This window comes from Thamnophis elegans, chromosome 8 (genome assembly GCF_009769535.1).
Source record: "Thamnophis elegans isolate rThaEle1 chromosome 8, rThaEle1.pri, whole genome shotgun sequence".
Classification (NCBI taxonomy): Eukaryota; Metazoa; Chordata; class Lepidosauria; order Squamata; family Colubridae; genus Thamnophis; species Thamnophis elegans.
In genome coordinates this window covers 29152874-29167295 of record NC_045548.1, presented here as the reverse complement: position 1 = coordinate 29167295, position 14422 = coordinate 29152874, and the positions used below count along the sequence as shown (strand labels likewise).

The following is a 14422-nucleotide window of genomic DNA, read 5'->3' as shown; positions in this document are numbered from 1 at the left end:
ATGGACACTTTTTGTTAAGAGGTACCAGCATCAGTAGAAATGGCAGGCTTGGAATCATGTTAAAGAAATAGAATTTAGCAGCTCCAAATAAGTCCATAGTAAGATTACCCACATTCTCATCAGATGCTAGGTTATGGCTGTAGAAGTAATGAAGTAATGTATAATTTCAGAAAACATTTAACTTGCAGCCTTGCTCTTCTGCATTCCTTGACAGGGAGTCCAGCGATCACTATATTTGTGAATCCCAATAAACAACATTCACTTATTGCATTTACCTCTAAGAGTTATAGATTCCTTACGTAAGCAGGCATTTTTCTTATAACCACTGTCATGAATGTCATCAATCATCTATTAAATTGCCTACACATATATCCCTTTAGCTTTATGCATTGAGTATCAGAATTCAGATTCTGTATCTTACCAAGCACAGGACAGTGATCTCGATAGAAGGATCCTCCTTTTGAATCCTGGACACATTTAAGGTCTGACTAGAAGAAATAAAAATCCATACAGAGGATTTAACTCTGAACCAATATATGCATCGTAAGATTGAGTGAGATAATTATTATGACTTGATAAATGGTATTTTTAAAGCTTTCAATAATTCATAAAGTAATAGCAGACTAATACTTTCCTATAGATGTTAAGAGTGTTCTACTATGAAAATTCATAGTACGTTTCCTCAGATGCAAGTCTGATTATTTTAAGTGAAGCTTATTACCAGTAAATATGTAAGGAATTGTTGCGTAACCTTTGCCCTATTTGTTCTTTAGTTCAGGGCAAACAAAAAAAAGGAAATTCTGCCATTTATTTTGTAGTAAATCTGTACAAACTATTTGGAAAAGGACAATTTTAAATTAATTCTCAAGCCTTGAAATTATAACTCAGGATATAGCCATTTGAGTTGTGCTGGCACAGTGGTTAGAATGCAGTACTGCAGGCTACTTCTGCGGATTGGCAGCTGCCAGCAGTTTGGCAGTTCAAGTCACCAGGTCAAGGCTGACTCATCCTTCCATCCTTCGGAGAGATCGGTAAAATGAGGACCCGGATTGTTGGGGACAATATGCTGATACTGTAAACCACTTAGAGAGGGTTGTAAAACACTGGGAAGCGATATATAAATCTAAATGCCATTGCTTGCTATTGCTATTATGATTATCAAAAGTTTCATTTCTTTCTCATTTTAATCATACCAAGTTCCTTCTCTATACACATTCAACAAAGCCTTGTCTAACTGAGGCACATTAATCTCTTATAAAATCAGTGATAATGCTGAATCAGAGTTTTCTCAAACATTTGGGAACATGTGCGTTTGCAAAGTCAAATAAAAATGTACAAAATAAGACAGTCTTGCAAGCTTACAGTGTACATACAGGTCATCTTGTAGGGGGAGATAAATAAATAATCAATCAATCAATCTAAAGAGTATCTCCAGCTAGTACACCTAGCAACAAATTCTAATTTTCCTCTTATCTAATTGTTCTTGCCATGCCTAATCCAAATCTGATTCTATCTCTGAAGCAATATGCGCTGAACAAAGGTTGTTCAAAGCATATATATTGAAGTAGGAAGCAAATGGGAAGAAAGCTGGGTTTTAATTTGTATCAACTGCAACTCAGGGAGCAAATAAAGGGACAGGTGGTGTATACACCAATCATGTGCTACTACAAAGAACTGTTTCTTTTTTGTCAAGAGACAAAAGTTCCAGAAATGTAAACTGGCATATGCAAGATGCAAAGAATAATGTCTTCTCCTTTGAATAATATAAATACAACAATCTTAAAAATCAGTAACTGATACTTCCAAAAACTACGCAATACAAGGCAGAACCTCTGCATTTGCACACTTGCACCCTGCAATTTGGTAACAAGAACAAAACAAAAAAAATCAAAGCATGGGAGGAAATCATGTACATGTATGGAACTTAGTAAGCTATTTTTAACTATAGTTATGTTTGAACATGCAACACCATGAATTTCAAATGTAAAACTTTTCAAAAAGTGATTTTAAAATCAACAAAGCACCTTGGCTGATTATGCTCTGTTTATGTTGCAAGATTAACATGATGGCTTATTTATACTAATTCGTAATATTGAACAAAATACACTTTTCCCAACATTTGCATCACACTATTTTATTACCAAACAGAAAATGGGAGGTTTTTGCATCTTGATTAGTGTATCAATTTGTATAAAGACAACAAACTCCAATAAAACCAATTTTCACAAGAAATGAATAATTTTACTAATACTAAAAAATGCTCACTAACAAGAATATTCTTGTTATGTAATGATTGCAGAAATAATGTACATGTGAAATAAAACAAAATAAAATGTTAGCTGTAGCCCTAGTATCACTGAAACCAAAATTATTCAAGCAAAAAATAATGACTATAATGCATTAACATTAATTAAAGTTTTATGAATAATCCAAATATTTAACTACAACACGGAACTGTTTTACAGCAATCTCTACTATTAAATATATTAGCTTTATTTTATAGAAATGTCACCTATTTAGAACAATACATATTATAGATACAAAGATAGAAGCCACCTTAAAAATTAGGCTGAAATCAGACTTATGCATATGCATTAGTTATCCCTATAGCTGTAGGAACAATGAAGCGCCTAATAGCATGCAAACTGACAGAAGGATAACACAAAAGAAAATAGCACAGCACAGGCTGTTATTACTTCATCATGAAATACTTCGGTTCTTTGTATTGTTTTACTTCTTACCATGCCCTCAAAGCCAACTCTGTAAAGGTTTTTAGCTCCATTGTCCCATAAAACATATGCTGCACTATGTGGACTTGATGCACTCCAATCTTGGATTTCAGTTACCTAGCAAAATAAAAAGGATACATGCTTATTACCAAAAATAAAAAAATAAAACCATGATCATCCCACAATCGGCAAGAATCTTTGTTATTTTTCTAAAAACACTGAATTGGTTACACCCAAAAATCTGCTAATATATTACAATACAAACCATCATTAAAAAAAAGAACAAAGAACTATAAAAAGAAATCCATTAAAGTAGCATTTGAATAATATTCTATGTCTTTGCACCGATGACTAAAAATATGAGGGACCAATGGAATTCTCCAAAGACCAGCAGGCAAAACAGAGACATCCCTCCCATTTTCCACACCAATTCCTTATATTGAGTCATTTGGAAAGGACCCAAATCACTTAAACATGGTGCCACAAGTCTTGTCTGGCAAGCTGTTAGAAGAATATTATGGTTAATCAGCAAACACTAATCAAAATCAAAAAAGCAGGAATGCACTCTTTCTCTATTCCCTAACAGTCATCTGTCAGGGTAACTACATGAACCTCTACCTTGTAGCCAAAAACAAAAACTGCAATGTGACCCACAACCACTTATGGGCTGCAAGGCTGAAGCCTAATCAAACTATCTTAAGGTCAGTACAGTTCAGTGGGTCTCCTCTTATTTTTTTAAAAGCAGTTATCACTATTGCTTCTTTTTAAGGCAGCAATATTTCCTATTAGTATTTTATATTCTTACAATATGTGATTTAGGTAATGAAGCCCCACTCAAAACTTAATAACAGTTGTATTTTTGGAGGTCATGTTTTTTCAAGTAGTCTGCTCATAAGTTAAAAAGTAATAAACATGTAGACTACATAATCAAAGATAAATAAGCCAACCACAATATTCAAGAAGTCCACTAAATCAGGGCTGTCAAACTCCCAGCCCACAAGAACAATGCATCATGCACTGGCAACACCCATGCCCAGTTTAGCAAAGGGGGGGGGGGGGGAATCCTGATATGTTCATGATGACAACATGGCGTGAGTTTGACACCTTGCACTAAACATTATGTCATTAAGTTTTCTGAGGAAGATTGATTAGCATCTTTACCAAGAAAGAAGTATTACACGTCATCATTGATCAGATGCAATTGAGATGGACCAACAAATTTTCTGCCATAAAACACCTCTTAGAAATATACTATAGTCTGGTTTTATCATATTCATCATGAATTTTAACTACCTGTTCATCAAATAATTTTATTATACCATCACCTCAGTATACTACAGTATTATTATACTGTTAGTGACTCACACCAGGATGAGTCAGTAAACATATCAATATTTATATTTTAAAGGCACAGAGAACAGATAAATGATGCTAGTTAGAAGGAAAATACAAAGAAATATTAAACATATATTATGCTACTAGTCATGAACTGTCCAGGAAACAGTAATGGTACTCTGAACTCTTACTTTGCCCCTGCGTCCATTGCCACCATCCTGATCTTCCCATTGCCAATCAACTCCTCGTACCACTCTGGCACCTGTAAAGATTCCTCTTGCAGTAATTTTCTTTGATTTACGGCGAGATTCCAGTAATACCCTAAAATATAATATTGATGATAGGTTAAAGAGATGCCCAATCAAAAATAAGTTATTTAAAAATATTCGTTGCCAAAATCTAAGACTTGCTTTAATGTAAAACAGTATATTTCACTTTAATGAACATTTTAGATGCAGGAACTTTTCTAAATAATATAGTTTTAAAATTAATTATATGTTACCTTTCACTTCCAGGTGTGGTTATTCTGTAAAAGCGGTGTCTTAGATGATGTTTATCCCCATGATAACATACTGTGCATAAATCATAATTTGTACATTCCGCACATTTCCATCGAATACCAATTATTGGTTGCTGGCGACAAGTATCGCACATAGTCCCATCATGTTTAATACCTATAAATAGTTATACAACTAACATAGTATTTTAAACAGAACATATGAAAACAAACACAAAAACACTGAGGTTTAGGCATTGAGTATATTATAATTTCAATTACTTTTCAAACCACATCCTATAATGCCCACATTATTCAATTTAATCACATAATAGCTTCAGATACTAATTATGTCAAATGATCAAATATGAATGTATATAAGATACTGGGTCTATAATTACATATTAAACACAATCCAATCTGCCAGATAGGCAAATACACTACAGGTACTCTTTACATATTAGAACTGATTAAACTTCAGTTATTATCATCAACATTTATATATAAATATATTATAAAAACAGTCCATGGCTCTAGACACTATATCTTTAAAAAAGAATATAGTTACTATAAATTAAATGGGCTTTTCTCTTCATGGTATAGAAAGAGAAAGAACAAAACTGTAATATCACAAAATAATAGAACTAGGAGTCAATTAAAGAAATTAACAAGAAAAAAAGAGCAAACATCACAGATAGGAACAGCATTCTTAAAAGGGCAGCTACGTCAGTTCTCTGTCTGAGTCTGAATTCTTCTCAGAATTAGTAAGTTACAAGAAATCTTCAACATCATTAGGTGAGTTCCATCATTATTACGTTGCCTTCCCTTCTATTTCAAACTTTAGAGCTGGGCCTACCAAACACAAATGCCTTATTGAATCTAATGCATCACTGAACTAGCCTGGCATTTCCTACCAAATTATTGTTACACAAGAATATATATGGCTATCTTAGTATCAAATACACAATTCTAATTTTATAATCAAATTCCTATAGTATTACAATGATTTGCATAAGTAATACCAACAATTAAACAATATTTAAATGACTAGAATTCATAACATTCTGGACATCTATGGAGATCCTCTTTATTCTAGAAAACTAGATTCAACTGAAACTCCTAATTGCTAAAAGCATTGATCCATAACGTAATAAAGATGAAACCACAGATATTCACCAGCTTCTATATTTTATACTGAATATTAATAATATTATACTTAAAAAAGACAGTGCCATTAAAAAGTATAAAATATTTGATGAATCAAAATGTGTTTATAAAAGCTATAAATAAAATATTTGGCCAAGGGAACAAGCAATCCTTGACTTAAAACTACAATTGAGCCCCAAATTTCCATTGCTACCATGTTTCCCCGAAAATAAGACAGGGTCTTATTTTCTTTTCACCCATGAAATATGCCCTTGGCCTTATTATCAGGGCGGGGCTTATTATTTTGGGGATGTAGGAGGCAGCAAGCATGGGACTGCATGTCCTGTCGCCCCCATCGCCTCACCTCCCTGTTCTTTGTGCCGGCCGAGCAGCTGGCCGGCACTGCTGTGACGTGTTCCATCATCGCTCTGTGTCAGGTTGGGCTTTCTTTGAGGGGGACAATCTGAGGAGCAAGAGATTTAGGAAGCCTGGGCTGGCATGGAGCAATTTCTCCAGTGAAGCGTCTGATTCATCCCCAGGGATGATCGTTTTGCCTCCTCTCTGCCCCGGCTTGGAAGCTGCAGAGGAAGCCTGCCATGCCTGGCGAGGGGGGGGAGAGAAGAGACGGCAAGAGAAGCCACGTCTCGCTCCACGCCTCTCACTTCTCCTCCACCCCACCTGCCACCCGTCTCGCTAAAGAGACGGTGGGGAAAGGAAGCAGCCTGGATTCTGTTAGCATTGGGGCAGGGTGGGAGGAGTTTTACAGGAAGCACCCTGTAAAAAAAAATCTCGCCAGTTCAACTTCCTGGACAAAACAGTGAGGAACACGACAGAGCTGCAAGTCTCGGGTAGGACGCATGTCTCGCAGCCCAACTCCTCCCACCCTGCGGGCCACCTCTCTGCTTGAGCTCAGCCGAAGGGGGGCTGAGGGAAAGGGCGAGATGAAGCTGATTGCTTCCCCTTTGCCTCCTCTCCCAAAAGCAGTCTCAGGCGCAGCCACTTTTGCAGCAGGAGACTCAAGCCGGCCTTCCGAAGGGTACTGTAGCAACAGCTATCCACAATTTTTTTACCCTTATTTTGTCCTGATCCATGTGGCTCACTGGGTCACGTGGGTTGGGACGAAATAATGATTAAAAAAAATGTGGACAGCTGCTGCTACAGTACCCTTCGGAAGGCCGGTGCAAGCCGTGTGGGGTACATCACTTGGCCTCCTGCTGCTTTTGGGGCCGCAATTGATGGCAAAAGCAGCCGCACTTGCCAGAGGCCATAGCCTGAGCAGCACCCGCAAATCAGCTGTTTTTTGAATGGCAGCTGGATCGGCTCAATTGATCCAATTAAGGAGCCGAGAAGCGCTGAGGTGACTGGGGAAGGGAAGAACTTTCTCCTGTACTTGCCATGGCACCCTTACACTAGGGCTTAGTTTTGAGGGAGAGTGTATATTTATACCCACCTCAAAAACCAGGCCTGGCCTTATTAGCAGGACATGTCGTATTTTCAGGGAAACACGGTCAGACAGTTGTTAAGTGAATTTTGTCCAATTTTACAACTTCTCTTGCCACGGTTTAAGTGTATCGTTGCAGTTGTTAAGTTACAAAAATTATTGTTTACTGAATCTGGCTTCCCCATTATCTTTTGCTTGTCAGAAGTGGCAAAAGATGATCACATTACCCCAGTTCACTGCAACTATCAGAGCTGAATTTTGATCATGTGACCACAGGGATGCTATAATGTTTATAAAGTGTGAAAAATGGCTATAAGTCAAGGTTTTCAGTGCTGTTGTAACTTTGAAAGGTCACTTGCTAAATGGTTGTAAGTCAAGGACTACTTGTATATTCTAAAAGTAAAATAGGATTCTATGTGCGCTTACATGGGAATAAGACCCACTAAATTAAACTGGAATTAAACTGGCAACTGGAATTCTCATTTTTCTAATATGAACATGATACTTCAATAGTAAACACCTCTCTTGCATATTGAAATCTTAAGGGAGACTATGAAGGAACTGAAAGCACGAGAGTGAATCTCACCAGTCCTAATTCTAACAGAACCTAATTTATCTGGTATCTAGTAGTTCTAATTATGTTGCTAATCAATTTCTAAAAATGTACAGTTTAATGAAATGAAAAGCTTTCTACAGAAGCTATTAGCAATCTTTTTTCCATCCCACATCTGAGTTTAAGCTCTAGTACTATGTTCACCAATTTAATGAGATTTCAAACATGTATCTCTTAATCATAAAAAATGAAGCTGCCTTCAATGGTAATTGTTTAATAATAAAAAGGGCAGTCCAATATCTACATACAGGTAATTCCATCCTTAATTCTGGATGGAGCTGCACTACCCCTGGCAGACCTCTTGTGCAATCTGGGGGTCCTCCTAAACCATGGGTGTCAAACTCACCACATCAAGTTGCTGTCATGTGATGTTTTGTGACATTTTCCCCATTTGCGGAGCTGGGGTGGGCGTGGTCTGCATGTGATGCATCCAGCCTGAGGGCCTCCAGTTTGTCACCCCTGTCCTAGACTCATAGCTCCTGCTCAAACAGCAGATGGCAGCCATGGTTAGGAGAGTCTTTGCACACCTTTGAGGGTGTGTGCACCTACTACACCTATTCTTGGACCGGAATGCTGTTAGTAGCACAGTATCTCACACTACTGTAACCTCTTATCAAGATTACTGAAACATGTTCTACATGGGGCTAATACTGAAGAGTATTCAGAAACTGGTATAGAACTGGAACAGAATATAACTGCGCAGGTGGTAAATGTTTCCAGATTTATGGCAAGTGTAACACCACTACTACTAGAGTACCTTTACTGGTATGTTTCCAGGTGTAATTCAAGGTGCTGGTTAAGCCTTTAAAGTCCTACATGGGTTACTTGAGAGACTACCTTTTTCCAAGAATCTCTACTTATCCAATTCAATTTAGCAATTCAGCATGCTGCAGATCCTGACAGTCAGTGCTGGCTGGTAGGAATTAGAAGATGGCCATTGTCTGCAGTAGCCCCTTATTCGTGGGAATATTGGTGGATATTCAACTCCGACATGAGAATGGCCCAAACTCTATTTGCCTTTCATAAAGCTCTAGAAATCTAGCTGTTCCTGAGCCTAGGGTACTGAATGTGCTAAGTGCCCCATTCCCTGGCTTCATTGTTAGCTAGCTTAGTATCTCTGCTAGAATGCATGTTTATTTTCAATGAATATTTATTTCATTTTCTATTGTTTTTGTTATAAAAGATTAATATTGCATATTTTTTAATTGTAAGCTGCCTAAAGCCATTGGTTTAGATGGACAGCTATAGAAATTGAATACATAAAATATCAGAAGTGTCATTAATTCAGTAACAACTGATTTCTAAAAACCTGATATTTTTCATATTAAAATAATTATTTGAGAAAATAAGGCCATAGACAATGGACATTTCCTCACTATTGTAAAACAGCAATGTAAATATAAATTTATTTCCCTGTTGCTGAATAAGCTACAATGGGCATCTTCTCCAAGACTAAATGTATCTTAAGCATTGGGATAAAACTTTCCAAACTTGGATCAAAAACTATTTTTAAAAAATGAGTAACTCAGTGACATAATGACCTTATTACAAAGACAAAAAAAGAACCTTCCCAATATTTAACTTCAACACTATACTTATTTTTAAAAGGATGCTGAAACAGTCTCTCGAAGAAAAGTCCAAGATGAAAGATGCTTTGCAATATTGCTTCAGAAAATCCTTTTTATATAGCACAATCATATGTCCTGTGCATGTGTGTCCCACAGAATAAAGGGGGCGTTTTTTCCATTAAACTTAAGAAACTCCAAATCTTACTAAAAAGTTCCAATTGAGCTAACTTCTTACATAGAAATTAACCTCCAAAGGGGCAAACCTAGACATGTAGGATTTAACTCCACTGCCTGAAGGCAGAAGAGTGGGGTGCACTCCATCCCCAGTAATAACCTGCATTTTCAATTGACACTCTGGGTCAATTTCATTACACACCTCTTTCCTTTCCTATTAAATGACCCTTCAACATTTTCTGTGCTCTAACATTGACTGAGCTCTTAAGGTCCCTGTGCAACTTCTGCCATGGGCTTCCCCGTTCACACCCCTCTTAAGCAGGGAGTTCCTTGATTAGGAACCCTGCGGAGAAACAAGGCCTCGTCTGAGTCGTTAACAACCCTCGCCCGCTCTTGGGAAACTCCCAAGTGTCCCGACGGCGTCTACAGTCGCACCGCCGGCAGGGAGACTCGCTGAACCCTAAAGAGAATTAAAACCCGTACACTTCTCCCCCAAGACCTAAACCCCCACCCCGAGCGCCCGCCGTGGCTAAGACACTGAGCTCGTCGATCAGAAAGGTCCCCAGTTCGGCGGTTCGAATCCCTAGTACAGGTCTCCTGGGTTGGACTGGATGACCTCCAAGGTCCCTTCCAACTCTGTTACTAATCTTGGCTCTCCCACTTCCCTCTCACCTGTGGGCGCGCTGTCGAGGATGCGCAGGTCGTAGGCTCCCGAGCAGCGGTAATTGGCGGCCGTGCCGTTGTCCCAGACCACCACTACCTCCTCGGGGCTTTCGAAACTGCGCACAGTGCCCACGTGGCCCTCGCCGCCATCCTGCTTGCCCCATTTCCAGTCGGGGCCCCGCACGACGCGGGCACCGACGCCCTCCACCATCACTCGGTTGTTCCTTGAATTGCTCATTGTTACTCAGCTCGCCGGGGTGGGGGTGTCCCTTGCGGTGCAGCGACAACACCGGGAGGGTCGCTGACGCCAATAACCCGGGGAACCCGAGGCCGTAGGGATGCCTTCCCAGAAACGCCGGAACAACAAAGACCTGAAAAGCAAATCCAAACAGCCAGCCGACCAGCTTGCCGGTTTCCTTCCGCGGGGTGGATAGGATGCGGCCTCCGCCAGCGGAGCGCAGCGTTCACGACGTGTAGCCTTCCCCCCTCCCGCACTCCCCCCAAATGGTGTCGCCCAACCCGGAGAAGCTGGCTGCGCTATATACAGGTTCGAAAGGGGAGGGGGCGAACCTGACGCTTCGGCTGTTACATCCGGGCACTATGGCGGTATCGCCATCCCGGCGGCCGTGGTAGTGGAGGTAGGGCACACGGGGCTCTCCTGCGCATGTTCCGATTCTGCAACCGGAGAAGGGAAGGGCCCCATTCAGAACAAAGGAAGCGAGAGACTCCTTAGGGACCTCTAGGGAAAAGAGAAGGGTATTGCATCGCCTAGGACCGAACTTCTGGGTTTGTAATGGGTGGGCGGGGGCTGTGCAAAATGTGGCTGCACCTGAAAGCTCCCTCAAGCCTATGAAGAGCCTGATGAATCAGGCCGGCAACAAGAGCAAAGACAACTGGAGGGCAACAGCTCTCCCGCTACCGCTCACAGCAGCTATTCTGACGGCGTTCCTTTCAGGACTGTTCTTGGTTAAATCGTTCGGTCAAGACGTTTTGTGACCAGGTGGCTGTGGTTGTCAGTAACTGCTCCTTTGAGTTGTTGGAAGCTCATCTTTGTGTTATCGGGGAATGCATCGAATTACCTTGCCTTCTCTTGGCCTCTCAACGTTTTCTCCCACGATTCTATAGCCGTCTCACGTTGTGTTTAGAATGAGTGCTGATGAGTGTTTTGGTGAAAATCTGATTTTATTTCATCTAATATTAGATTTTCTTTCTGTCCAAAGTATTCTCAATAATCTTCTTCCAACAATTCAAAAGCAATGGGATCTTTCTGAGTATCAGGCTTTCACAATCTTACTTTACCATAGATTGACAAACATATGTCAATGTGATGTGTACCTGTAACACTTTTAGCCATGCCATTTTTCCCAATTAGCAGAAGTGGCTTTTATTCAGCATGCCTTTAACATTTTGAACCTATGAAGATAAAGACTACTGTTACTACAACTTTTACTCGGCCTTTTTGCTTTGCACCAGCACTAGCTGTTAGTCTTTTTTTAACGGAGTAGGTAGTTGGTCTTCTACTATTCTGTAAGTTTCAAGCACTTAATGTATTGTTACTTTTAATGTCATGAAGTGGTTTGCACCTTTCATGAAATATTATGAACTGTTCTTTATGTATAGTCACAGAAAATCTAACATCATAGATATGGCTTATAACTCTTTTCAATACTCTTTATTAGCAACAGTTGAAAAGCATTTTAATGTTTTTTGAAAATATAACTATATTTGTTTCAGCAAAAGCAAAAAATCATGCAGCTTCTTAAACATTACACATCATGACTCATGTCTATGGACTAGCAGCTATGTACTGGAAAATTAAAATGTTAAGTTGAATAAAATGTGTAAATTAGTAACTATTTGGTCAGAATATAATTGCATGCTATACAAAATTGTTCCAGTGATGTCTTACAAGAATGGTAACTGATGTTATAATTGTACAGTACATTAGCACCTGTAATAGGACAGTCTAGCTGTCAACAGAAATGACGAGAAGACATTAGCAAGCTATCCCTCAGCAACCCCACAAAAATGGATGATATCTTCAACACACCCATGACCATCCAAAAAACAGTCTGGATTTATCTTTTCCTGCTCCAGTTTTAAAATGATATCTTTCAGCTCTTGAAGCATAAAACGTGGAATTATATGCAATGTACTGTTCACAGTTAATAGTAGGGGTAGGACTCTGTCCTTCTCACACTGGCCCCTGAGGCTGCTGCACGCATGCTCTCTATCCATCCTTGGTCAGAGTTTTTCAGGGACACTTGCAAACAACAATGGAAGATTGGGGCAAAAAGTCTCTCTCCCACTTCTCTTGCCAACAGACCCTATTTTTTGACACACACAGTGAAACATAACTAATGACACAGGCTCAGTTTACAAAAAACATTGGGCTAAAACACATGGTAGTTGGTTTGTAGCTTAATGTATTGAACAACAGTAGCCTATCTTTTGCAGTTTATTACAATGCTTTTTTACACCAGAGACCCGTGATGGCGAACCTATGGCATGCATGCGACAGGTGGCATGTGGAGCCCTCTGCGGGCACGTGAACTGTCATCCCGCTCAGCTCTACTGCGCATGCGCACACGCCTTCCGCCAGCCAGCTGATTTTGGGGTTTCTACCATGCATGTGGGAGATGTGAGGGGTACAGGGGTGCAGGGGATGCAGCGCGCATACATGCCCCATTTTTGTCCCATCAGGGAGACCTGCTAGGCTCAAAATGGGGCGGGGGTTGCACGTGCATGCATAGGGGAATGGGGCGCATAGAGGGGTGTCACTTGCACATTGCATTATGGGTGTGGGCACCTTTCGGCACGCAAAGACAAAAAAATTAGCCATCATTGCCATAGACTATTCTCTTTATTTTCATTTTCTAATTGTATTTTATATTGGTTTTGAATGATTTTATATTTATTCCAGTTGGAAGTATTAATCATTTTTATGTTTATTATGGGGTGCCATTCAATGCTATTAAATTACTAAATAGCAGTTAGACTTATATACCGCTTCATAGGGCTTTCAGCCCTCTCTAAGCGGTTTACAGAGTCAGCATATTGCCCCCAACAATCCGGGTCCTCATTTTACCCACCTCGGAAGGATGGAGGGCTGAGTCAACCTTGAGCCGATGAGATTTGAACCGCCGAACTGCAGAACTGCAGTCAGCTGAAGTAGCCTGCAGTGCTGCATTTAACCACTGCGCCACCTCGGCTCTAAACAATTCTAATAGACATAATAAATGGGGTAAATATTTATTGGCACAATATTATATATTCAGATCATTCCAGGTTCAATTCATAGAATTTCATGTAAAAATTTGTATCTGCCTAAGCATTGGAAAAGTACCTGCGAGTTAAAAATAGGCAGTATAGGTTTTGGTACTATGAAATTGGTAGTAAGGCTATTTCCTATAGATAATTTATTGTTAAGTAATTTATTAATTTTCTCTAATACCCATATTCAGTGTGTTACTCAATGGACATTGTGGGCAGAGCGTGTGGGGAAATTCTGATGCCATAGGATAATTTTCTAACCTGCTTAAAGTCTGTAGCGATTCTCAGTCATCTGGGTCATGGTTGTCCCAAAGGTGCTTTTTCAGGAGGCAACTGGGCTTTCTTGTTTTTTTCTTGTTTTTTTTTTCTTTTTCTTTTGAAGACATTTCACTTCTCATCCAAGAAGCTTCTTCAGCTCTGACAGTTTCTAACCTGTTTGTAGAGCTGGAAGCTTCTTGTTTGCTTCTATGAAAAGTATAGATGGACTGTTTTTGGATCTATTTGATCACCAGTCCTATTCATTTAAAAATATCAATATTAGTGAAAATGGCTTTCAGTGATGGAACTAGGTAGCTCATGGCATCTTGCAAGTGTTTGCTTATAATAATGAACATTATAAAACTAGTTGCAATAATGGATAGAAGTTCTGCACTGATATTATCCGTAGTCTTCTGAACAAAAGCCAGCATGATTATGGCCAGATTGCTAGGACAACAGAAAGACGTTTCATATATAAAACAACTACCAGTATTATGTACTAGCTTTTGAATTGGATAAAAATTATGACACAGAACCAAATTCTTTTAAACACAACTGTAATATTTATGTTTAAGACTACATTTGAACTACTGGCGTTCTCAGAATGCATAGTAAGATCTAGGGGACTTTGTTGCTCTCTGAAAAACAGAATAACAAATTTGGAGGGGACCTTGGAGGTCTTCTAGTCCAACACCCTTCTCAAGCACAGACCATATACCATTCCAG

At 39.4% G+C, this 14422-nt stretch overlaps 1 protein-coding gene across 3 annotated transcripts in view; it reads right to left on the bottom strand.

Moving 5' to 3' along the window:
* The window catches only part of MIB1 (mindbomb E3 ubiquitin protein ligase 1), a 54680-nt gene extending 43849 nt beyond the window's left edge, over positions 1–10831 (bottom strand). For all 3 annotated transcript variants that reach the window (XR_004255850.1, XM_032222563.1, XM_032222564.1), the window contains exons 1-5: positions 10175–10831; positions 4567–4738; positions 4256–4385; positions 2742–2846; positions 422–488 (exon numbers count right to left, since the gene is read on the bottom strand). Coding sequence is in view for 2 of the 3 variants with exons in the window: in XM_032222563.1 (XP_032078454.1) it covers positions 422–488; positions 2742–2846; positions 4256–4385; positions 4567–4738; positions 10175–10403 (703 nt within the window). In the remaining variant the exon portion in view is untranslated. The remainder of the gene's footprint in view (positions 1–421; positions 489–2741; positions 2847–4255; positions 4386–4566; positions 4739–10174) is intronic.
* Positions 10832–14422: the final 3591 nt, after the last annotated feature.